Source organism: Aphelocoma coerulescens, chromosome 2, assembly GCF_041296385.1.
Source record: "Aphelocoma coerulescens isolate FSJ_1873_10779 chromosome 2, UR_Acoe_1.0, whole genome shotgun sequence".
Lineage (NCBI taxonomy): Eukaryota > Metazoa > Chordata > Aves > Passeriformes > Corvidae > Aphelocoma > Aphelocoma coerulescens.
Genome location: NC_091015.1, coordinates 27470865 through 27496656, shown reverse-complemented (window position 1 = coordinate 27496656; position 25792 = coordinate 27470865). Strand labels below are relative to the sequence as shown.

At 39.7% G+C, this 25792-nt stretch overlaps 1 protein-coding gene across 4 annotated transcripts in view; it reads right to left on the bottom strand.

Moving 5' to 3' along the window:
- LOC138106381 (glucocorticoid-induced transcript 1 protein-like) overlaps nucleotides 1-25281 on the bottom strand; it is a 54113-nt gene extending 28832 nt beyond the window's left edge. For 3 of the 4 annotated variants that reach the window (XM_069006901.1, XM_069006902.1, XM_069006903.1), the window contains exons 1-2: nucleotides 24315-25281; nucleotides 5185-5336 (exon numbers count right to left, since the gene is read on the bottom strand). In XM_069006901.1, the coding sequence (XP_068863002.1) occupies nucleotides 5185-5336; nucleotides 24315-24762 (600 nt within the window). In that variant the 5' untranslated portion in view covers nucleotides 24763-25281. The remainder of the gene's footprint in view (nucleotides 1-5184; nucleotides 5337-24314) is intronic. The other variant, XM_069006900.1, reaches the window with a different exon arrangement.
- Between the last annotated feature and the right edge of the window lie 511 nt (nucleotides 25282-25792).

Below are 25792 nucleotides of genomic sequence, written 5' to 3'. Positions count from 1 at the left end.
CCAAATTTTACCTACAGTATTAGATTACAAGCACTGTATGATGTTTCTAGCACAATACTGAAGTTGGACTACATTATATTAATGTGCTATTTAGAGGCAGATTTAAAAAAGAAAAAGCTTTACAAAAATTATACAACATAAGCAGTTACTAGAATATTATAGCAAGGTAGTCTTCTTCAAACCACAGAAATTGCTGCTTATAATATATTGTAATCCACATTATATGAAGAGTAGTTTTGGGTTTGTAACATCAAATTCTTGTATTCAAGCAAAAGCTTTTAAAAAACAAACAGGAACACCCCAGACTTGTTGCAGTCAAACAGAAATTCTGCTTTTCTAAGTTTAGCTTATGTATGACCACCTCATATCTGCCTTAAATGCTGTCATTTAGACCACAAATATTGATGGATACGTAGCATCCACAATCTGTCACATTTCATGAAAATTATTTACGACTTCCACAAAAGAGGCTTATCAATGGAAGCTGCAAGTGTACTTCTCAAATGTTAAACATATGAAAAAAATTAAAATCAAACCATAATTCAGAATTGTATCAGAAGAAAAATTTCTGAATCACAATAAACAAAATCACAGTAGCTGCACCTCAAGTCAGAGAGAAAGAGTACCTCTTACAGTAAGAGAGGTCAGGCACCAAATGTGAAACTGGTAACATTCCAGAGCAGAAAGAAATTTAGAGCATCACAGAAGTGATGTACCGAACTTCATCAAGAAGGATTAGTCCTGCTAAGATCTTAGGGGAAGAACCTTGAAAACATTAGATAACACATGCTGCACCTACAAAACATGGGTCCTTTGTTTTCAAGATGTGAAGGTTTATGTGCCATTTCAGTTGACACATGGGATAGGACATGCTCAGAATGCCACATCTGTTTGCCCTCTTCAGTCTTCATGTAAACCATAACCACCATTGTTCTTACTCACCAACCTTGTGGAGATCAGCGCTTTTTCCAACACGTTTGGTAATCCTGCCTTGCTTTTCCACCCATGCCAGGGACATACACCTACATTCTTTCCACTTATATCAGAATGACTGCATAGCATACCAACCTACCTAAACCTAAAATAAGACTGTATTACTTTAAGTATCTCACATTTATTGCCAGCCCTTCACTCCAATTACTACATACAGCCTGCATTCTGGAATACCTACATATGTCCACGCTTTACAGGGGAAGCAATGTGTTTTTGAAGAACTTCCACATTCAAAAGAAACCCAACAGCAGCACTAGAACATAAGAATTGATGGGTTTTCAGGTATTTCTAAAGCATTCAAAGGCCATCTAGAAACTTTACAAAAGAAATTGCCAAAGCAATTAGAAGTCAATTTGACTATAGATGATGACTCTTAAACATCAAATTGTGACTCTTATACACATGTTACCAGGTTAAGTAAGGTTAGAAGGATAAACTCATAGTTCTATGACACATCTTATTCCCTGTTCTTTCTGCCAGTGTACATCATTAAAATATCCCATAAAATCAATGACAACTAACACACCAATAAAAAAGCTTCATGGAATTGATCCTCTTCATTTATGACTGTTAACTTTAGAGCAAAAAAAAAAAAAAATCTACCCAGAAGAAAACAAAACGTGCCTAACGAGAGCTAACTACATTAAAGCCTTGACCTATCCATAAGAAAACCGTATTTTAGCCAAGCATTCCAGCCTAGTAACTCTGCACTATTCTTTAGGTTAGAGAGAAGTAAAAATTCTCAAAGGTGTTTTACAAACTTACTTTCATTTCATTTGTGCAATACCTAATTGCCATATACAATGAGAAAAACTGGATTCCAGTTGGATTGCTGGATATGCCTCAGTCATCAATTGGAAATCACTGGATAATAAATATGCCACTTGGCCATTTGCTTGTTTCTTTGTATTATTTAGACTGAGAAAGATTACACAGATTAACTGGCAATATTTTTGTTATGACATTAACACCATGTTTCTTTTTAATCTCTCTTTTCTAATTTTATAAATATCTTTTTAATTACTTAGCTACTGCCAAATAATTATATTTATCAACTCTGACAATTATCCAAAGGTTTCTGAAGATTCCAAGGTTATACACAGCCATTTCTATATCTAGTTGTTCTTTACACTATTAAGGGGGAAATACTTAAAAGATGAAGCATAAAGAAGTGGTGTACAAAATTGTTCCATCAGTGCTCCAAAAGAGACAGAAAAAACGGGGAAAGAAGTTATACTGAGTTTTAAATGGCCTTAATGAAAAGTTCAGATTTTAAAAAAGGAGAGGAGGTAGGACAATGAAGGAACTCAGGAAAGGGAATCACGAAGTACATCAACAAAGGTAACTTCCTACAACAGGAAGTTTACCTGCATTTCTGAAATACTAAAACATGACTAAATAAAATTGCAAACCTCTGATTATCCAAAACGTGCTGCTCCTTAAAGATCAGCTAGTTGTATGCAGATGCACACATATACGCATGAACATACACATAGAATTCTGAGAAATACTGATTTGTGCAAATACCACAATGCAGTGTTATAGGGTATTTTTCCAAAAGCAAACATAACCACCTCACTTCTCTTCTGTATTTTCAGTCAAATCACTTGGGGCAAGTAAGAGGGACACAGAAATATGAACCATAGTCCCATTCTCCAAGACATGACAGAAACTAAACCAAACAAAATTCTGCTCCCTCCCATCTATTCTTATGAAGAAACATTTTACTCATGAGCATTATACAGGTTGAAAGAATTTAAGTGGAAACAAGAACTTGGAATAAAATTCATTAAACATTCATCTGATCACCATGAAGACCAGAAACTGTCTCTCTTTCTTTAAAAACAAAAAGGCTAAGAAATTTGGAACAGCCATAATTACAACCTTAACAAAACTCCACAAAATCTGGATTTTAGACTATGTTTAATTAGGAACAAAACATACCCTTGAAAGAGAAATAATTATTCCACCTACCATGTAAGTTATACTGACAGCATTGTTCATGAATTTAGAAGTAAAACAAGAGATAATTTATTCTTCAATGAAACATGCTCATACAGAAGAATGGTTTATTGATTTTCATTATCTTCCTTTTATTTAACCTAATTTGCGATGCATGCACCCTATCAACAACTTGGAACTCATCCTTAGTTCTTGAAATTAGATATACTTCAAACTACACAGAGCTCAAACAACAAAAACCCAGACACACACTAAAACATGAGACAATGTTTTATGATCATCTTAAAGCCTTCCTAGTGAGCATTTTATTTGGGAAAAAAACCCCCACCAAACAAAAAAAAACCCCTCAAACTGGAAATCACTGAGCAAATCAATATGCTTGTTACATTTTACATATTCATAATCCCAAGGAGTGACTCATCTTAAGCACTGATAAACGCTTGAGTTTGGCATAACTTGGAAAAAAAGACAGCTAATGTAATTCCTTACTAGGAGATATCCACAAATCCAAACCTTGCAATCCCAGTGTTCCTACCCCTTTGAAATAATACTTAATTTTGTAATGACAGCAGTATGCTTTTCCTCTCTGTTATACCTGATTATGCTGAAAAGGTAAAACTTCATTTTTAGTTTCTGAATGAGGCAAAAGGAGGCAGCCAACAGTTCACATAACCTGAACACTTACTTGAGCTCACTAGGAAAGCAATTTTACTGCCAAATACTTGGAGCTCAAATATTTATAGAACACTTTGTTTATCTTTTCCGTAACTAGTGAAAAGGTTTGTTTGTGAATGTTTAAATATTCTAAATTTTCTATTCATAAGAGTATTTGTGAAGATTGATATGGATATATATTTTAAGAGAGGGGTTGAGAAATAAAGTAAGTACAAAGCATGCTACTGAAAATCTCCTGAATGGAAATTTTATTTTCAAAACAGAAAGACTTTAAAGGCATAGTATTGTGAAAGGAAGGCACCTTTCACAATAAATCCAGGATTAAGGGCTTTTTAGGTAGATCCTTTTGTGACAGTAAATGTGACTGCTGCCTTTTTGCTAAAACTAACTGTCTGGTTCCAAAATAAGCAGGACATGAAGACAGGTTTTTCCAAAGGGTCCTCACTACAGTTTCTAAAATTTTTCTTGGAACATTTTAATCATCAGTTTCTCAAATTCATTAAATGAGATTTCTGAAACATACAGACCCATTTTTTTTTCTTTTCTAAGCGTTCTATGCTTATCTTTACCCCATCAAAGAGCTTCCTGCATTGCAAGACAGCATATTTTAGAGATGAGGAAACTTCTACATACATTCGAACTTGTCCTGAGAAACTCAGTATTACACAAAAGACTAGAACCATAGAATCTATTTCAAGACCCATAATAACTATGGATCAGAATCATGGCACAAGAGATAAGCAACTGATTTAACAACTACACCTACATTGCCTGTTAGATTGAAAACATAACTAAGAGAGCTAGTTTCTTCTAGTTTCCAATTTAGTTTGGAAGTCAAACTCAAATGGCTTATTCCAAACCCCAAAAGCACTACTGAAAAAACAAGAATGCAGCTCCTTTGATAACAATTGTGGGCTGGTTAGAATTATGTATTTTTAATCATCTTTGGGGGCAACAAGCTCCAGCAGGAGGAGGAAGCAGGCAAGAAAGAACATTCACCTTTCTAGCCAAAGAGCACTGGAGCAGCAGAATGCCCCAGGCAGCCTACCTGCCATAGGCTCCTACCAAAGACACAGCTCTGAAGAGAATCCAAAGCTATGACAAGAGTATCAGGCCATCAATAACCTCAGTAGCCTTCCCTCACCCCCATGCATACACACAAACACACTTTGAGACCAACAGATTTATTACCATGACTTAGTAAAATCTTTAGTTTGTCAGCCACTGCTATAGGGACTCTTTCTTAAATAACACTCAGCACAATTTTGCATATAGAAGCTTCAAAATAAACCAGATACAAGGCTGAGATTGATCAGCCTCAACAGATCTGCCCACATTGAGAAAATTATTTTTAACAAACTGTTTTCTAAAAGCATAAAAATATTATCGTCGCATACCACGTTACTGCATCAGCACCGATTAAAAAAAGACTACTGCAACCTATTTTAGGGTTTCATATTTATAATAAAATTAAGTGAATCCACATTTCTTCAGAATTAAATTGAGTAGACAGTTACACGAAACATCTCTGTTGTCTTGTTTTACAGCTTTTACCTGAGTAGATTTATCTTTCATACATGAAGGGTAGTGTACATGGGGATCACGTGGCCACTGTCCTGTGAGGTAAGGTCCTGTTATTGTGTCCAAAGAAGAAGTTCGCCTTATGGTACCAGAAGTTCTGATTTGCTGGGATTTTGGCCTGTCCACTGTAGAAAACCAGAACAAAACCAACAAAAAAGTCAGGCTAAATTTGATGTGAAATGTTAAAAGCTAGCTATGACACACAATGGCAAAAACATATCAGAAACCTTTGTCTAAATGCCAAGCTGAAAAGAATGCCATCACATCAAAGCAAATAACATCAGACAAAGGACAAAAACAAATAGAAAAGGGAAAATTTAACAGTTACAAAAACCCCACAATGCTTCAGATGTTCATATCTGCAAAGAACTGGGCTACTTATACTATGTATTTTCATCAGCAAGAAACATCAAGCAAATTGAAATACAGTGATGATGCAACTCAGGAAAGCCAGACACGCAGAAACTATAGCACAGTATAGCACTTTTTAAGTCAGCTTGCTTAGCTTTCTAGATACTATAATACAAATAATGAGAAAAATTGTGGTTATTAAGAAAATGCCTCTCCAATTTATTCTCTTTTCTCTATTATTTCATAATTTAAATCAATTCTGTATTATTTACAAGATCCTGCTACAGGCCTTAGCAAGCCGAGAGTGTGTCTGTGTCTTTCCCTCTGAAAGAGCTCAGGTCAGAGCAGCTGCCTTGCTTGTTTTCACTCTTCATTTTGCCTGCAATCCTTGACTCCTCCCTGTACTTCTCTCTCCATACACCCAGATCATGGAACACTTTTTCTTGTATTTCATTTGGAGAGCAAAGTGCAGGGTGATTCATGAGATTGATGTGGGAAAGAACAAGAGTTTTACAGCACACTCTCTAGATTGTCTTGCTTTGTCCTTTAGGCAAAATTACTTTATACTCATCGTCTAGACTCCACCTCAGCCAACCTAAGCCCTACGTGGCAACTACTGTCTGTTTTGCTCACCCCTACTAAAAGAAATTCACAGGTGAGATACCTTCCAAGTTAGTCACGTGGTATGCACTGATCTGACCCACCAAAAGCCTACTCACTGCTCAGAATGTGAGAGCAGATCTGCTGGCACACTTCTGACTCCAAACAAGGCCACTGGCCTTCACAAGCCTTTTCTATTTGTGTAGCACCTAGAACTGATGGATCTCAAAAGGCAGGGTCCACCATCAATGTGATATATAGCATTCAGCACAATTAGGGTGTAGCTTGCACTAATACAGCATGGTTACAGCATCATATATGAAGACAATAATGTTAAAACAGACCATTTTATACAAATATAGATCTGCTGAAACACTGCATTAGCTACTCATTTTAGGTGAAGACTTCTAAATAATGCTGTGAATTTGACATGATGTAATACATCATACTGCCTCTCACACTACAATTGTTTTGACTGCCTCATCTATAAATCAAACCCCTAACATTTCAAACAGATCTATTCTTATAGGATTCCCATTGTGACAAATCTGCATTTTAAGAAAGATCCCTGAACTATTAAAAGTAAAGAAGTCTGAAATCCAAAATAAAGATGACAAATTTTAAAAATGAAACGAGTGTTTACATTTGTGCTGAAACACAAGTGTACCTAATGGGTACCCAGCTAAAAAGAATTCTTCCAACCTTCCCTGTCATGCTATGGCACTATGCTACTCTTTCAGGTAGCCCAAGTTCTGAAAGTTTCTCAAAAAACACCTTTTAAAACAAGTCAAAGACAATGCATAAAATTATGTTTGAAGATGAGGAAATAAGGACTAAACCCAAGAAAACACAAGCCCAAAAGACACAACAAAATATATACAACCAGAGAATTAGCTACGGTCTGTGACTTGTTCTACACCCAGAAGAAAGACAACAAATCCAACATTAATAACTAAACTAATGCCATTATAACTGAAGAGAAACAACACCACCAAAAATTACTAGTTTTATTTCTCCATGGTCATTTTGGAAGTGGACTGCAAAACATTGTCAAGCCCTGAAGCCAAGAGAAGAAAATGTTCAAGATGTGGTTTTTAAAGTCCCTAATATTCATCAATATTACTCTGAATTACAGGAAACAAACCACTTATCAACTGCATAAATCAATTCAAGTTAACAAAAATTTAATGTCATCCCTATTCCATCGTTGTCTGCACTCCTTCCATCTCCTTTGAGATGGCATGCACAGATGTGTGAAAGCAATTCACTGAGTTAAACATAAAGAAAACTAAAGTGCATCCCCCCAAAGTCATAAACACATGGTTTTCCCCATTACAGCAAAGTTGCCACAACATAATGGGCAGAAACCGCCAGGAGCACTAGAACAGCAGCAGCACTGTGGTCTGTTCAGTAACAGTTTTGGCTCCTCATCTTTTATGATAGATCATTAGATCATAAAAAATAAAGGAGAAGGGATCTATAAGCATGACATTTGAAGGAACTTTTGCAAATTACTATCTGACAAGGTGTCCTGTACAGTAATGTATTCAGAGATGATGGGATGCCCTGGAGAGCATCACTGTACTGGACCCCAACAGTGGCAGATCAGGTTAGCTTAAATTGTTTTCTAAATACTAGAACTGCTCTCAGAGTTTATTTCTTAATCTTGCTTTTCTCACCTCATAAGTCTGGCTTCCCACTACTCTAGGAAGCTACTATATAACACTTCTCCCCAAATTTTCATTATCAATGGAATACTGATGCTGTCATGAATATCCTTCTCCAGCCCAAATCACTTTCTCTGGTTGGAAACCTCATGTTCCAGTTTTCTCAGAGAATCGAAATAGCTGAAGTGCTTCAACAGCTCCTGAAGATAGCCAACAGACTTCAGCATTCAGAAAGGCTTCAACAAAACTAAGAAATCTCTAAAATTACAGACTTGATTTTATCCAAGTTTCAGACTAATACTCATCTGACAACATCTCAAGCATATGAATGGATTTTACTGCAGTGGTAAGTCAAAGGATTCTGTTGTCTTCCTCAGTGAAAAGTGAGACATCTCATATGAAAACCAATTCTACCTCCAGAATAAGCAAACTTAAGATCACAGCACTTAAGCAGCATAACATTACCTGAGGAAGTTAGCCAGAAATTAAAAAAGCAAGACATATGCTTGCAGCAAGGCAAAATACCTCATGACCACTGAGATTAGCTTGGTGGATTAGACCATGATGATAATAATGCCCAGGCTGTGGGTTTGATCCCTGTATTGGCTGTTCTCTTAAGAGTGGGACTCGATCCCTGTGAGTCCTTTTCAACTCAGAATATCCTGTGATGCTATGTGTCATTTAAAATATGCCAAAAGTTTTAATGGCATGTATTTAGGACAAATTGCTACACAATTCTAGTTATGAATGTTAATGTTATACAAAATGACACATGGGTCCACCTGAATACTACAGCTGGCAAAATTCAGCATGATCCTACCTCCCAGCAGGAATCAACTAAAATAAACTGCATGAAATCATGATTCTGCATGCTGTGTTGAGAGCAAAGAGAATTCTAGTTATACCACCTAGACTGACTGAAAAAAGGTTTCCATTTCTCTGACAGCAAAATGTAATTCAGTAAGAGGCTAACATGACAGCTCTTTTGAAAAGGACATGGGGCTCAAATAAAACCATCTGCTAGAGCTCTAAAATGAAGAGCTTGCCTTCCCATCTAGGATAGGCAGCTAACCTGCACATAATCTGAAAGCCATGTTCACAGTCCATTTTCAGCTTAAATAAAGCTTTGTGCCACATGTGCAATGAGGAGAATCACCTGCAGTAGAAGAGCAATACTGACAGTAAGCACTGGTAGCATTAAAAAAACTGATTCAGCTCAATCCACCAGAGTTCATCTGTCAGCATCCTTTCTTCCTATGTTCTTTCAACAGTTAGCAAATCCAGTTCAAATTCAGCCAAAACTCCTCCACTCCTGCACTCGCATAGATGTAACTGATTTTCAAAGACTAAAATGATCCTAAGAATGTCTCAGATAACACAGACTCATCTCAAACTGAGTGAAAAATGTAAAATAAAAATAAGATTAATTCTTCTCCCAAACTAGGAGTATTGTCATCTCACTACTGATGTCAGATAATCGTGACACTGTCCTGACAAAAGGTTAGACAATATTCTTGTAATTTCTTAGTTTCTTTTCTCAAAAGTTCTTTAAGTATTAACCCAAGACACCATGAACTATCAGTACTAAATCCCACAATACATTTTCATGAGATGTTGTTTCTCTTCAGTTTAGCTGCTAGCACCCTGCACAACCTTTTGGTCACAAGTTACTAATGAAATGAGTCCAAGCTTAGGACTCATCCATTCCTTAAGAATTTCAGATTTCACCTAGGAAATTAATATTAACTTCAAAAGAATTTTCTCCAAAAATACTCTTAGGAGGACTCACTATGATGGATTTCCTAGGCAGCTTAAGACTCTTTTCAAGAGCCATGGAGTCAGAGTTCAAGCAGTCTGGCTCAAAGAATGTTCAGAGACTGGGTATAGCACCATTAAATAGTATCAGGTATTTCTAGGACATTCCTACCAGATATGACAACAAATTTATAAAAATCTACTAACCCAATGAGCTGAAGAAGTGCATGTGTGAATGCTTCTTAAATAATGACTTATGTGGGAATGCAGCCTAGGAAATCAAAAACTAGAAATAGAAAGTTGAATATTAAAGAATGGTGACCCACAGTGACCCATAAGAACGATGGCCTGACATCACTTAGGTCACCTTTCCCACAGCAGCTACTGATGACTGTCCTACACCTAGTTAAAAGCCCCCCCTCCTGTTACACCCGTACAAGCATGAAGAAGGGTTATCTTTGCTCTTGCTTACTTTGGACAGTGATTCCCTGAGTAGCACAAAAGTAGATTTTTGGATTCAAAAGGACTCTGTCTCTGAAGAGTCTGGTCAAGGGAGGTGTTTTGTTTGTTTGTTTGCTTTTTAAGCAAGTAAAAAAAAACCCCACTGTGCTGATATCTAAATGTGTATCTGATTGGTCTTTCCTGCTCTGATTATATAGGTAGATGGTCCAACTAGTACGTATTTAACTTGCAGAACTTGTCTCTATGACTTTGCCAGGAAAAAGATAGAATAAGGAGGATTTAGAGGCCACTCTAAAAAATATTTCAACCTTCATTCTCAAGAAGGCTTTTCTCTTGTAATTGGAGCCAAAATCTCTCATGAAAAAGATTAACAAGGGATTTGGGGTCCCCTGAAGTTTTACTCCAGAGGAGTAAAGAGATCTATTGGCTCAAAGACATTTCCCAGTTGCCAGTGACTGACAGACTTGTTTCTGACCCAATCTGCTAACTGGCTGCATGACTGCATTAACAGTTCAGAAAGGTGCAGAGCAACAAAGAGCACACTGTTTGCCATGTACTGTTCATACAAAATAATAAAAAATAGGATTTTAAATAGCATCTTAAAAAAACCCACAACACCCTTTTATGCAATTGAAAGGAAAAAATGTGAAATTACTGCACTCTTCCTTCATAATTTCAAATTAAATTGCTTAATCTTTTTAATATCTTAAAATAAAGAATACTAGCTTTTTCAAACATTTAAAAGGCAGTACAGTGTTTTGCTACCAAAATTATAATTCTAAGAGAATATAAGAAGAGACAGTCTTTTCAAGTTACCTTCCAATACGTCTCTAAAATACTTTACATTCAGCCACTTAAAACGTCTGTCTTCATTATGTGCACCACATTGCTTTTGGTTCAGTTCTATCAACTTCAGAAATTATTCCCCAGTTTCTATCTTTAGAAATCAAGCGAGAGAATGACTAAAAATGAAGAGGGATGACATTCTAAGTTACTAAGAGACTGACACAATCCACTCTAATTTCCTCTCATCATCCTAACTGAAGAAAAAAAAAAAGGCAGCACAGAACAGCACCAAAATCTAACCAAGGCTCCAACAACCAAAACCGAACAAGCAGAAAGCAGGCTACTTCATGAGAGCAAAGATCTTTTTCAGAAATCCAGGTCCATGAATGATATGCTTTCTACATACAGAATTCTTCAGGGATTAAAAAAAAAAAAAAAATGAAGAGGGAAACCAGTCTTCCACACAGATCATTTTACAATCTGGTAGTCAGGGCAGATTTGGTTTTGTACCTGACCAGGCTTATGACAATTCAGACTGAACTGCAAGAAACAGAAGTCTATCAAGACAGGACGTAACCTATCCTGGGAAAACAACATAAAACAAAACCAGCTTGTTCCTTCAAAGGAAAATCGTACACACACTGACCCACAGTACAGGATTTAGGAATCCACTATACTGAGTTATCTTTTACAGCTATGACTAAGTCATCTAGAAAGGGAAGAGGGCTTCTGATTAGTCACTGAATCCAACCCATAGGTTAAGGCATTTCCTTCCATAACAGAGGTTTCATGCACAACTCTTCAAGGACGTACAGCTCTGCTCACCCAATCACATAGGAAGGCAATACCAGAGGAAACAGAACACATGGATGAAGTTGTAGGCATATTTCACTGGACCTGCAGATGACTCAAAATCCTGGTTGCCTATGCATGTACATTGAAGCAAGGTCTCTGCCTCGTGTCCCTTATTCCCCCCAACCAGCGGTCAAGTAAAATGTGACTATGAATGTCTTTCAGAAGTCAGATTTTCTTCATAGCAAAACTCCCCTGTTTAAAATCAACATTATCCTTAGAGATCAAATACAGAAAGAACGCTCTAATCTCTGCAAGAAAAGTAAACAAACCATATGGCAGAAAGTTTCAGCCCACTAAAGCTAAATTATTCTTCTAACAAGGATTACTGCTGGCATGTATAGGACCTGTAGCTTTTCATGTCACAAAAGCCTGCTTTGTTCAACCAATGTAACCTACACACTTGCACTCTTCTAACAGGATGCCATGTAGGTAAAAAACACTAATTCCAGACCTTTCCAATTTTTATGTATTTCACATTTTTAGAGTATGTTTTTCTTTGTAAGGGTATTACTTCAAATATAAATACTACACAAATAGTATAATTTAATAAAGTAACTAAAAAAGGCTCATACTATAAAGTTAAGACAAATTTGATTTGAGCTCAGCAGCTAAGTACTTGGGAAAAAGCACACTGAAACAACTACCCATTAACTGTTGGGCACTTCAGCAGATATAGAGAATTTCCCTTCTTTTAGTTCATTAATTTAGATCTGCTAAATCATCTATTCTATGTCTAGAATATTGAGAACCAAACTGGGAACCAAGAACAGCACTAAAGATTGGGGTGTTATTTTTCCTTCCAGGATATTAATAATTAAAATACAGAAGGTCATTATAAACACACCCAGTTGATCCAGCAACTGAAGAAACTGCCACTTTTTTTAGAATAAACTTCATGACTCTGAAAGGATTTTTTTTTCTTGTTATAACAACAACACTTAAAATTTAACCAGATGTAGAAAGTGAGGGTTTTGTAAACCTTTAATCTAATTCTTCTTTCCATCAAAATGCAGCTGGACATAATAATGAATAAAACAAATCAGAAGGCACAACTCACTACTTTCATAATCAAAATATACAAAGAACTGTAATCAATGCACATAGGCTATACAATGCCATCATAATGTTCACCAATTATTAGAGAAAGAAAGCATTCTCCTAGCCAGAGAAAATTACACTAACAATAATATATTTTTCTGAAAAAAAAATTGAAAAATAGAAATGTAAAACCAGATTAAAAATGATTGCCTAAATGAGAGTGCTCAACTTCAACAATTAAATAAATTATTTTTTCATTATCAGTTAAGACACAGAAACAAAGGACTAGGAACAACTTCCTAAATCTGGAGCCCACTTCGCAGCTAGCACTGAAAACACATAATCACTTCAAAACAGAGTACAGTCAGTCTTACAGCAGCTATTTTGTCACAATTCCTACTGGAAAAACGACCCAGGAAAATTTTTCTCCTGATGGTTTCAGGCCTTCTTATAGTTTAATATATAAATATTTACACTGTCAAACCAATCCCACTCATTCCCTTCCTTGTTCACCCGGATTCTGACAAAGCAACTGTGGTTTTGTTCAGAGGTGACTTTTTTTTAACATCACACAGTTAAACTCCTAATCTGGGAGTCCTTCTCTGAGTCAGCTCCAGTTTGACTTTACCTTTATTGACCTGTGGAGCACCAAAATGGTGGGCAGTACCCCATATAATGCCTCAGCAGACCCTGTGTGGCCGGCTACACTTCATGCAAGACCAGACCTGTGCCCAGCAGTTTTTCAGTCACTTCATGTTGGCAGTTTAGAGATCCCACCATCACCCAACTCCACCCTCCAGAATTTTCAAATTAGATGCTCCTCCTTTACGGAAAATATATTCTCCTCAAGTACAACCTCACATACATAAACTTCCACTTTTTACTTTTAAATCTTATTTTTTAAACTTATTATTTCAATTCCCATGGTTCTTAAACTCTTCTTGCATAAGCTTCCTACATACTAATTAAACCTCTCAATATTCATCAACAGTTTCATCACCCTAATTTCAAAATTTGCCTAAACAGATAAGATCTACTTCCCGTTTAGGAGATCAGTTTTCTTATCAAAACCACCAGGTTAGCATGACACCCTTTGGAAAGCTCATTTTAACATTTTTTAACATTTCTTCCTGGTTTCCACCATCCCTTCAAATGTCTTCTGAAGTTTCACTGACAGTTCTCTATACTCTAGCACTAGACATGTTTTTCACATTTTTAAAACATCAGCATTGTATATTCTATACTCAGGTATCTATTCTCAAATGATGTCACTCCTATTAGCAAGACTGCCTCAGAAATTTGAATGTAAGTGTCAGTTTCTGAGTAGGCTGTTCCAGAATCCTGCAATGGAGATCTCTGAACTGACTTTACTGAAATATGCAATCTGTATTTATCACAGTCTTGGTAATTCCTAATTCCAAATTATCCTTATAGTATTTACAATTTTGGGGTTTATCTTTCAGAGTTAAAAATCACTGTCCTTATGGAAAGCGATTTCTTAGACTTTGTTCTGGTGAGCACAAAGCATTGACCAAGTATTTGGGCTATTTCCTCTGAGACTGTAGCTACTATTCCTTGGAGCTGACTTTGAAACCATACATGCTAGCAAATCAGTCTCAGATCATTCTCAGATCTTTTCTTCTTTGTACCAAACGCTACAACTTTTTCCTCATTTTTCCATCTGCCTGTTTTTATTTTCTGTCTTAAAGAACACGAAGTCCAAGCCTGTTCGTGTTTTAACAATTCCCAGCTAAGGTTCACCTTTTGATTGGTAACATGACATTCTTTCCTCAGTTCCTCCTGCTGTTTCTTGCAGGTTCTCTGCTTATTCCCAGCAGCCTTTTCAAGGTAAGTGTCCATGCAATCAGATCACACTCTTGAACTTTTCTGATGTCTGAAAGACTCCAATAGTGTTAACATTTTTCATTAAAACAGATTATCTTTGTATTGAAGGCAGAGCAACCCTGTTTAGACGAATTTTCAAACTACTTCCTTCAGAAATCCAAAGCTTTACTCCAGATTTATGAATTTTGAACATACCTCTATGTAGGATTTTCTTCTTTTGCTGTATATGCATGCAAACTTGCATGACTAAACAAAGACAAGATCTAACATTCTACGTACAGTGTCAGCACACCCATTTCTTCCACTTCTCCCAAATTTTGAGTTGTTACAGTTGGCAATTCCTATCTTCAATGTGGCCAGTCTGTTTCTACCATAAATCTTGCAATGAAAAGATCTCCCTGCATCCTTCGACTTCATATTAAAGGCTATCCACACCACTAAATAAAACCATGAGTCTCAAATCATCTGAATAGCCTAGTCCCTTCTTTGGAAGGTGAGTCTGTACAAGTTTTACTGAATATTTTAAATAATATATGTATGGACTGCACACTTGTTTTGAAAGAACGAGCTTCTCTTTCTACAACAACACCTGAAGTGTATTTGGATCTTCCACATGGAGAATAACCTACACAGAGTATGTGTCTCCAGTCACTTCCTTGTATGGACACTTCTCAAATACACATTACTTTTAAACATGCATGAGTTAATTACATTTTTGCCCATGAGAAATTTTTCCCTTCCAGATTAGGACTTTTCCTTGTTTCCTTTGAAAAGAACAGCAAGTATTTAAAATGTATTTTATAGTTTCTTTGTGGGTGAAGAAAACATTGCGAAGATGATTATTCTGGGCAGGGTATCAGGTATAACAAAGGAGCCACTGAAGGTGAAATACCAAAGGAATCAGAGTATGAGAGAAAGGAAGTGTGGTATTCCACTATCAATCACCACAATTAAGCAAACACAGCTATCAGTTAACAATAAAGATTTTAAGACCTTGAACAGAAATTTACTTCTGTGAAGATAGCTTCTCCTTTAACCTGGCAGCCTCCCAACTACTGTGTAAACCTAAGTCTCATTCTGCATTCTTCAGCAGTTAGCTGGTATTTTTAGAGTCACTCCGGTCAAAGTCTGTTCCGGGGCACTCAGCGTAAATCTGGATTTAACTTTCTGTGAGCAACTCAACTCTTCACTGCTTGGAAAAGGAGAAAGTTAAGATATCACATATAACAAAGATTTAGAATAATGTACGCTGAATATGGAGGTGTAACACCTAACTCACAGAGTCAACACTACAAAACCACTTAGTTTTCATAGTGTACTTTCCAGGGCTCCAGATTCCAGAAAGACCAACTAGCTGACACTCAGGACTGAATTTGACTCCATGTGTGAGAACTGGACTCACCAAACCTTTCCAGAGTACAGACAGCACCACTCTGATACCTGCTATAATCACCAACACCTTTAGTCCTACTGGGCTAGGGAGCTCTGCCGTGACGTGCAGAAGGGGTGGTACTGAGATCCTGTTAAATACCCACAGAAACCCACAGTTCTTGTAGAGCTGGCTCCTCCATGCTGTGTCTCTGTGGCCTGAGTTATGGGAACACAGTGCAAAATTTTCAAGGTTTAACCAGCAACATTTCTGATCCAGCACGGGTACAGCACTTCATCTAAGAAGAGCAACTGCACTGTTATCCCTGAGAGCTACATGTTCATAAACCTGGGAATTTATATTTGCACTTAAGTAATCTGCTCCCTAATAGCCAACTGCTGACTGCATGACATAATTTGAAATAAGGTTTGTATTTACAGGGTAATTTCTGCAGACTACAATTAATTGAATTAGCTAGTAACTGAACACTGAATAACCAAAACTTGTTTCCTGGTAAGAACACGTTATTTCCAATGATAGCTTGGTCTCCAAACGCTGAAAAATGTCAAGCAATTATTACAGTTTTGAAATTTTTTTGGTACTGCAGCCTAAGCACCTATATTAAAATGTTTGGGGTTTTTTTTCTAACTATGAAGACTTTTAAAAAATGTAGATACCCAGGTAATCCAGCTAGCCAACCTTTACTAATTATTTCTTTCAGAACTCCAGAATAGGCGCTCAACACAAAAACACCTGAGATTAAAAGGCACATATTATAACAAGACCCACACTGTCATACATTTAATCGGTTCACAACTGAGTAATTACATTTCTAAAAGACAGATTTATACTTACTATATAATATTAAAATTCATTTAGCTACAGAAATTAGTTTCAAAATCAAGTATGAACACCAGTCATCTTGCAATGACCTATCAGTCAGAAGTAAGTGTTAATTCCTGAAATTCAGAAGCATGTCTACAATAGTGCTAAATGCCTGGCGGTTAAGTGCACAGGAAAGGAGGCTGAAGCTATCCTTCTTCAAACAGGTGACTTGCACTGTTCAAGGAATATGACACTTAAATTATTATTCTTGTTTAGACTATCTCACAGCAGACTGAGAAGAAAATACTCTACAGTGGATTTTAGATTATTCAAAAACCATGACAGAACTACTATCTACTGCTCTTATGAGCCAAATATGAGACACTTTCTTCCTAAAGAGGAAATAGAATGCGTAGTTTGGGTACTACTAGTAAAACTAGTTTCAGGTTGTGCAAAATAAATGGCATGTAAGAACCAATGCTGTTAATAGCACATTTGTATTTGATTCAGAGAACAATATCCATTGCAAACAGCTACTCCTCAATTTGACACCAGCAACAGGGAAAGTTAAGTCCTTATGAACACCAGCATCAGTGGCATCATTTATCATCAGCACATATGCTACACTAAATGAGGCGGTCTAACCAATACAGTACCTTGTATTAAGGTTTCAAAACTCAAGCTCATAACATTTTATGACCTACTGGGAAGTGTACACAATCTCCAAAGCAACAATATCTAATATGGAAGGCTAAGAGATCTGCTACTACAAAAAATGAAAACTTCCCATCACAATCATCTTCACTGACCTAACATCAACTGTTTAGGTTAATCCCCCATTTACAATTTTTTTGTGCAAAAAACTGTTATTGCTTGAGTGTAGACACACTTTCTGGGTGTTTTTTCTTCAGAGAATAGTTTGGCAGGAATCAGCAGCAGCAGCTAGGAAGTGCACAAACCAAAGGAGAAGTGGAATGAACACACCCAGGGCAGAGACATTACAAGTATTACAAGGCCAGAGACAGCAGACTGAGGGCACTCCCCAACAAGCCCCACTTGGCCTGGCTGTGTTTCCTTCCAAGACAGACTTCCAGGTGCTACATGCCTTCCTCTGTCCTACTACCAGGACACACTGTCTGAGCAAAGTTATCACCAGACAATCCAAGGGGGCCACGTAACCGTACAGCTCTGGTCCTAAGCCTAGACTCACACAGCTGGGACAGTAGGGAAGAGTTCCTGAGAGTGCATGTTTTTCAGTTTCAGCTGTGGATGAGGGCTTCCATGGATGCGATGTCAGCTTCAGAAAAGTAAGAACCAGAGAGCCTTGCCCTTCCAAAGGATTGCTATTACACACTGTATCATGATACAGGGTGGCATCCACACTGCAAAAGCCTCTGATCCCCTTCAATGCTATCTCTACACTTTAGCATTTAATTCCCAATTCAAAACTAGTTGTATAGTTGTGATGAACTTCAGAGTCAAATCAGATGGGAAAAAAATAAAGCATAACTGAAGGACTATCTAATTTTGGGGAAGTAAATACAGATTCAAAATTATTCCAAATTAGATTATTAAGTACCCATTTTCCTTCACTGTTATCTCCAATGCTCTTCATTTTGCAATAACCCAAATCTTAAAAACAGTGACACAAAGGAAAAGGGCACAATCTCAGGCTGACAAGTTGCTGTGATGCATCCTTTCTAATGATGAGACGTAAATATTATTTTACTTGCCTGAAAATGCCTTAAGCCATTGTTTAAGCACTACAGATTTACATGGGAGGCAGCACTGAAAGACTAACATAAACATTCATTTAAATACTAACAGTAAACCAAGATGATGATCATTAACAGTTAAATTCTTGAGCAAAATTTTCCAGTCATCTTTAATACACGGTCACTTTTTCATCAATAAAAGATACTTATTAAAAAATGCTAGTTGATGCTTAAACCCTACTATTTTAACAACTTCCCGTGAACATATGTGAAATCCATGAAGAACTACCTATTTTGTCAAGTGTTGGCAATGCTTTTCTCTACTGAAGTAACTGCCAACTGATTTAAACAGGAACTTTCGTTTTTCACTGCAGGTTAAAAATAATTATTATATTCTTCAGATGAAGATAATTAATCAACCAGTGAAGGCCCACTGAAAATGTATTTCAGATACTCACTTAAACTGAAACACTGAGGAGCATATACTCCATTTCCAACACATTTTGCATTGTTACAACTACAGCTTTCAAGTCTAGACTGAACTGAAACTTCAGAATTACAGCATCAGTTATTTTTATTATTTTTTTCATAATGACAGAGTAGTAGCACAAACCCATTTTGAAAATAACTGGCTTTTCACTGTGAATTTTTGCAATGTAGCAGTCTAGGCTTGGTGAACAGTGACTTTTTTTGTAAGATTATAAGATACACTCCCTTGATCTACCATCCCTGCATTTTAAAATACATTTTAAGAACCTCCATTCACCCCACCACCATGGGAAAGAAAACAACAAAACACAGGAACCATGAATTTCAGAAACCAAATTTCAGTATTTGCCTCTGTTTTACTATGCACAGATGTTGGCAAGTAACTACTTGCTTATTTCCAAAGAATAAGAATTAAAGGTCAAGCAGCAATTTAAAACAGGTATATACATATACATCTTTAAGTTAGGTTTTTTCCATGGGGTACGGAGGTTCTTTTTTCATAGCTAATGCCTTGCTACAGTACTATTCAAGTTTAATGGAGAAAGTACTTTCCTATTTTACTTTCCTGTAGTTTAACACCAGAAAGAAGCTCAGTTTATTTGTTTTAGAAAGCATATTTATTAAAGACATCTAATACACCATTCTCATTTACAGTCATGTTAAAACATATAACTAAAAAGCCTCTGAGTTCAGCACAACTGGATTAAATTTAGCCAGGGTCTTTTATTTCATCATATTATATTCCAATGAAAGCTATTTTGGGAAGAGAGAGGGACAAAGCTGGAGCAAAACTGTTTTGGCCATACAATTATGGGAATACTGCTATTATTCAGGGATCAGGAAATAGGAAGCATCACAAGAATTACTTCCTTACCTACATTTGTTAGAAATAAAGGAAAGATCATCTTGGTTTCTGGTATAAATGCTTATGATGCCACGATATTGGATGGCTTGAATCCAGGATACTATAATAGTTCCACTTTTTGAAGCCCAGATTTTGAGTGTTTTTATAATATTGATAACCCTTACAAGTCTAGAGATCAACAATACTGTTTGTTTTACTCCACTCCTCCCTCCACTAGCCTAAAAACAGATATATATACTTCTTACAGCAGAACGGGGTTATGCAGTTGTTTTGCATCTTTTGTAATTGCTTTCTCTCACCAATGCTGGCATCGCTTCAGGAGTTATTTTGGGAAGTACAAGACATTGGGAACCTTTCACAGCCAAACTGATTACAATATTTTTCATATGTCCTTAAAACTAACATTTGTCTTTAAAATTTTATATGGAAAAAAGTTTGTGCTATAAAATGTGTAAGTGAAAGTTAGAAAAATATGAAGCATAATACTGCAGTACCACCAGAATTAACACTAAACAAATCAAAGCATTTGGTGAGACCAGTGTTAAGTCTGAATCATACAGAAGTCATTTATACCCTCCTTGTATACAAAATATTCACCTATTGTGAAAAAAAGAAACTAAACAGGAAACTCGCTCTCATATTTATACAAGCTACTTTACATAACAGCAGAAACTTCTGATTTTATCCAGGTAAGGCAAGAAAGTAAACTTGCTTTTTTCTTTAGAAGATGTGTCCATGAGCAAGTAGCAAGTTTTATTTGACATGTCCAAGGGTTTGGTTTCTTTGGACTATTACCGGAACACCCTTTGTCATAAACCACATAGCTTCAGATTCTGTTGACATTACTTTTACGCACTCAGAGATCTAACAGATATATTCCCTCTAAGAAAACCATGCGTTGTTACATTCAACCAGACACTTTTTCCACTGCCAGCTCTCCAAAACATGAGCACACACCATAAAAAATATCTACTAGTAAGGAATAAATACATTTCAAGAAAGAGGAAAGGTGTACACTTGCACGTTGCAGATTTATCCTATGAGATCAGAAGGTTTTTCCCCTCTTTTTCCCTTTTTTTTTTAGCACCTTAAAAAAATACATATAACATTCACAATTTCTCACCCATTCAGTAACAGTACTAACCAAATACTGCTACTGGCATTGATGGTTTCCTAACAACTAAAAATCCCCAAATTTGCTTAGAAGAAAATATTATATTATTGAAAGTTTCAGTCCTAAAAACACAAGGTGTTGCTACAGAACAAAAACATTTACAGTAAACTAGAAAGAAGGTGTAGAAAACATGATGATGGGAGAAAAAACAGATCATGCTGTTTTCATTCATGTAGTAGTGATGTCAGTGCCTGCAGTGGTAGTTGCTCTGACCTGTAGAAGCTCAAAGCTGGAGTGCTTTCACAGAAATCTCCTTTATAAAAGAACCTCTAGCAAATCACTAAAATATCCACACAAAATGGCTTAGTAGAATAGCCAGATCAAGGAATCTATATTGAAAAAGGCTGAAAGGAGGTGGGGAGGGGACAGGTGTCTTAAGAGAGTAACATCTATCCATCAGAATCAGAAGCAGTCTCCAGAACAAGCACATTCGTGAAACAATCCAAGTCAGACTGCAGAGCCAAAGACAAACACATCTCCTGCACTGGTGAGAAAAACAACAGGATTAAACCTAGAGCCTAAGCTCATATTTTACAGCAGTGGGAAATGGCTTTGAAAAACTGACAAAAAAACTTAATCAAGCCACTTCCCCAAGACTTGCATACTGATAACAACTATAAATAGCTGGAGTAGCATTGTTTAACAAGCCACAGCAAAATGGTCCATGTCTGAAAATGGAACATATTTAAATTTTTTTTTCAAGTCCTCCATTATTACTGCAGTAGTCCTCCAGTTCAGCAATCAATTTTCTATCTACTATTATCACCATATAGACTGCAAACACATTTTTAGTGTCCACATATCATGTACTAAAATGCTGAGAACAAGCAGGGAAACAAAGACAAAATACTGCCCCATGGCATGGAACTATATTCCAAATTGTGTAAAAGCAGCTCTAGGTTTGGGGGGAAGGGTGGAGGGCAGACGAAGGGGAGCTTTGGTAACCTTTTTTCATTTGCAAGACTGAAGAAATAGAGTATCTTATTGCTCTCGCCCGCTAGAAAATGGTGCCTGTATTTCGGTAAAATAAAGCTGTTGACGTGTGCAATTGTGGTCATTATTAGGGCGATCACGTTGTTTTCATTCATTCATTCAGGATTTGCTAGAGGATGTCAGCTTCTGCAGCAGCAGCTGGCTTGACCTGGAGGAGGGGGAAGGAATTCTTTGCAGTGCATACAGATTACAGGGTGCATTTCTCGACGGACCGTTTATGATTTTATACACTGCACTCATTAAACCAAATCAAGCTCTGTGTGCTGCTGACGCGGTTCACCAGGAGGCAAGCTCAAACAAGTTTAATGACAGAAAAGTCATTCAGTACTAATTTATAGTCTGATTTATTAAGGCTAAAATAGCCCACAGATGAAGAAGACTGAAACCACTTTCCAAAATTAAAATTTCCCCTCCAACAAAAAATTCATACACATTAATGAAGTACTTCACAGCTTTGCAGTATTTTTCTTGCTTGCAGGTAACTGCCCACATTCCTCCCTCTTCAATACACCTTAAGCGTAGCCTTTATACACTGCACCACTACAATGTTTTCCTCTGGGTTCCCATAATTAAATAATTTACTGCTCATCATCAGCACCACCACTACTCGTACGCACATATATTTTGGTTTTTCCTCATTTCCCATTAGCATTTTCCAAAGGTTTAAGAGGCAAAGAGGAAATCTACATTTAGTGCTCCATACAGTGGGAAAAATATGATCTTTAAAATTTTAAATAGAGCTTGAATGAATCAAAACCACAGAAGCTCAGTTCCATTTTCAAGCATGCAAAACGCTCTGCAGAAACAGACTGTCTTTTTGAAAAATACATTATGAAGTATCTCTGTTCTGATTATAACACAATCAATTAGGTCATCTGCATAAGCAGATGCATAGGGCAAATTAACTCCATTTGTAACTGGCAGTGACATTTTGCTCATTTGTAAAATGCTGTCCCTGACCTAGGATGATTCTGATGACAGATCTGCCCAAGTAACAAATACTACAGATAGCAAGGGTTTACTACACATAAAAACTAAAAAAGGGAGAAGGTAAGATTCCACTGCTACAACACATACTGGCACCCAACGCAGACCACAATTTGCCACAGAAATCACACACAGTAAGACTTATGGAAGGGACAGAAAAAGCAAGGGGTATTGAACCACAGAAAGCATTCCCAGAAAGAGATGCTGTGCGATACCTGATAGCTACAGCAGGACAACATAAAAAGTGCGTTTAGTCACATTCATTCAACTGCTCAAGTGATGGGGGAAGGCAGAAAGGAGTGGGGGAGGTAAGATGGCCACTGCCACTTTAACACATTCAATAATTTAACAGACAACCTGATGCAGGTTAAGTTGGACTTGCTGGGAATCAATTCACATTTTAAACTTTACAGGCCTATTTTGGTTATTTGGGTTGGTTTGTAGTGGGTTTTGTTTGCTTGCGTTTTTTACAGTCTCAAGCATTCACAAGAAGACTTGTTTTTAAGCACCTCAATACGGGAATTTCCTTGTTTTGAAACCTCTGCTTGAAAACATCTCATTTTTTATCCTATGATCTTATAAAAATGCAAGTCTTTTAAGAAATTGAGTTCTACAGAAAGGAAGAGCATTTGATGCTTGGTTTTAACACACACTTCAGAGCTGGGTTGTGATACCCCAGATATAAATCTAACCCATTATCACCCCTACTAAATAGTTACAGCTGGAGACAGGGAAGCGGGTTAATTTTAGGCTCGTTTCCCTATTACACACCTCCGCTGACAGAGCCCGAGCGCAAGGGTAGAAGCGGCAGGAGCACCGCCGTCAGAGCCCCCGACTGCTTCTCCCCCAGGGAGGGGGGCTGCCGGCGGCCCCTGGGCTCGCCCCCCTCCGCTCCTCCCGAGGCTGGCGCGGGTGGGGTCACTGGGGCATTTTTCCTGAGAAGGATTCTCACCTTGCCCAAGAAGGAGGATGACATTTCAGGGGTCGCCTCCCCCCATCCCGGGAGAGGGCGGCGGGATGAAGTGTCCCGCCCCCCCCCCCCCCATCGCTTCCTGGCAGAGCGAACCCGGGCACGACACCTGCCCCAGGGATGGGGGGTTTAGGGCTCACCCCCGCCCCCCGACCCGCTCCCTAAGGCTCCAGCGGGGACTCCTCCCGTCGGGACGGGAGTCCGCCGGTGTCCCACCCCCGCTGGCCCGGGGGGAAGGCAGGGCGCACCCCGACAGCGGAAAGCAGATCCCAGGGTGCCCAGAGGCTGGGCGGCCCCAGCCCGGCCAGCACCCCCGCGGGGCAGGGAAGCAGGACCGGCTTTCTCCCGGTGCTTTACCTCTGTACACTGGGGAGCTGGGGCTCCGTCTCTCAGGTGAGCTGCTCCTCCTGCTGCCGCCGCTCTCCGGCGAGCGCCGCTGCCTGCCCTTCACCCTGCCCGGCTCCGCTCCGCCGCCGCCCGCCGCCAGCGGCGGCGTCGCGCTGGGCGGCGGTGGGGGGCTGCCTCCGCCGCGACCCCCGCCGCCGCCCCCCGGCCCCGTGTTGCTGCCCACCGAGGCGGAGGGGGACCGAGTCGGGCTGTGCTGGTTGCCCCGCAGGAGCTGATACGGGACGGTAGCTCGGATGGGCTGGAGCAGTCGGCTGGTCCCCGCCGCGCCTCCCCCGGCGCCGTTACCGGGGCCCCCGGCCGTGCCGGCGGTGGGGGACCCGGCGGCGCCGCGCCTCATCCTCTGCGGCGGGGGCTGGTGGTGGGACGGGGGGGTTTGCGAGGTGCTGGACGAGGACATGGCGGGGATGCGGAAGACCCCGCGCGTCACTCGCTCCGGCGGCTGCGGGGCACCCGAGCTCGGCCCCCAGCGCCCCGCATGCACCGGCCGCGGGGAGAGGAGGAGGAGGAGGGGAGGGAAGGAGGGAGGGGGCGGGGCGGGACAAGCGCTGCACGGCCCGAGGGAGTCTCCGCGCCGCCTGCCCAGCTGCCCCCGGCGCTTCCTATCGGCGACGGCGGCTGCTGCTTCCACGCCAGGCTCTGGCCATCGCTGCCCGCCCCAGCGTCGAGAGCACCGGGGGCGCTGCGGAGCCCAGCGGCCGCTCACATCGTACAGCGCTGCCGGCTCAGCGCGGTCGGCGGCAGCGCACGACGAGGGGACACGAAGCCGGAGGGGGAAGGATGGGGAGGGAGGGAGATGCTCGCAGCCAGCTCTTGCTCCAGCTCCTGCCCCCGCCGGCGCCCAGGAGGCGCTGCCAGCACCATCCGCTCCCCACGCCGCCCGCCCTCCGAATGGCACCGCGCAGCCCCGGCGCCCGGCCGCGACGGGCAGGGGCGGGGGGCGCACGAGCCCATTGGCTGCCACCGCGGCACCAGCGCGGGTTCCATTGGCCAGGGGCCCTGCCGTTCTTCACTGCCAGCCAATGGGAGCGGGCGGCGCGGCGGGGGCGTGGCCGGCGGCGGGGAGGCGGGCCGGGGAAGTGGGATGTGGCGGCGGCGGGAGGGGCGGGCGCGGGCCCGGCCCGGCTCCGGAGCGCTGGGATGCGGCGCCCGTAGGCGGAACGCGGGGAGAACAGCCCCGGGGAACGCTGGGTGAGGTGCAAAGATGTGCTGCTGAATTCAAAGTGGACTTTACAGGGGTGCCGACTTAACGCTGGCTTAAGAGAGCCATTCATCTGGACCAAATCTTGCGCTATCCCTATTCCCAGAGGACTGTCTGCGTCTTCCCTCTTACTCCACTCCCATGCAGGAAAGGCTGAGAAACAGCCAGAATTTCCTGCAACAAAGTCTGTTCACGTCCATCAAACCTTGACAGTATTTTTACTTTCGTT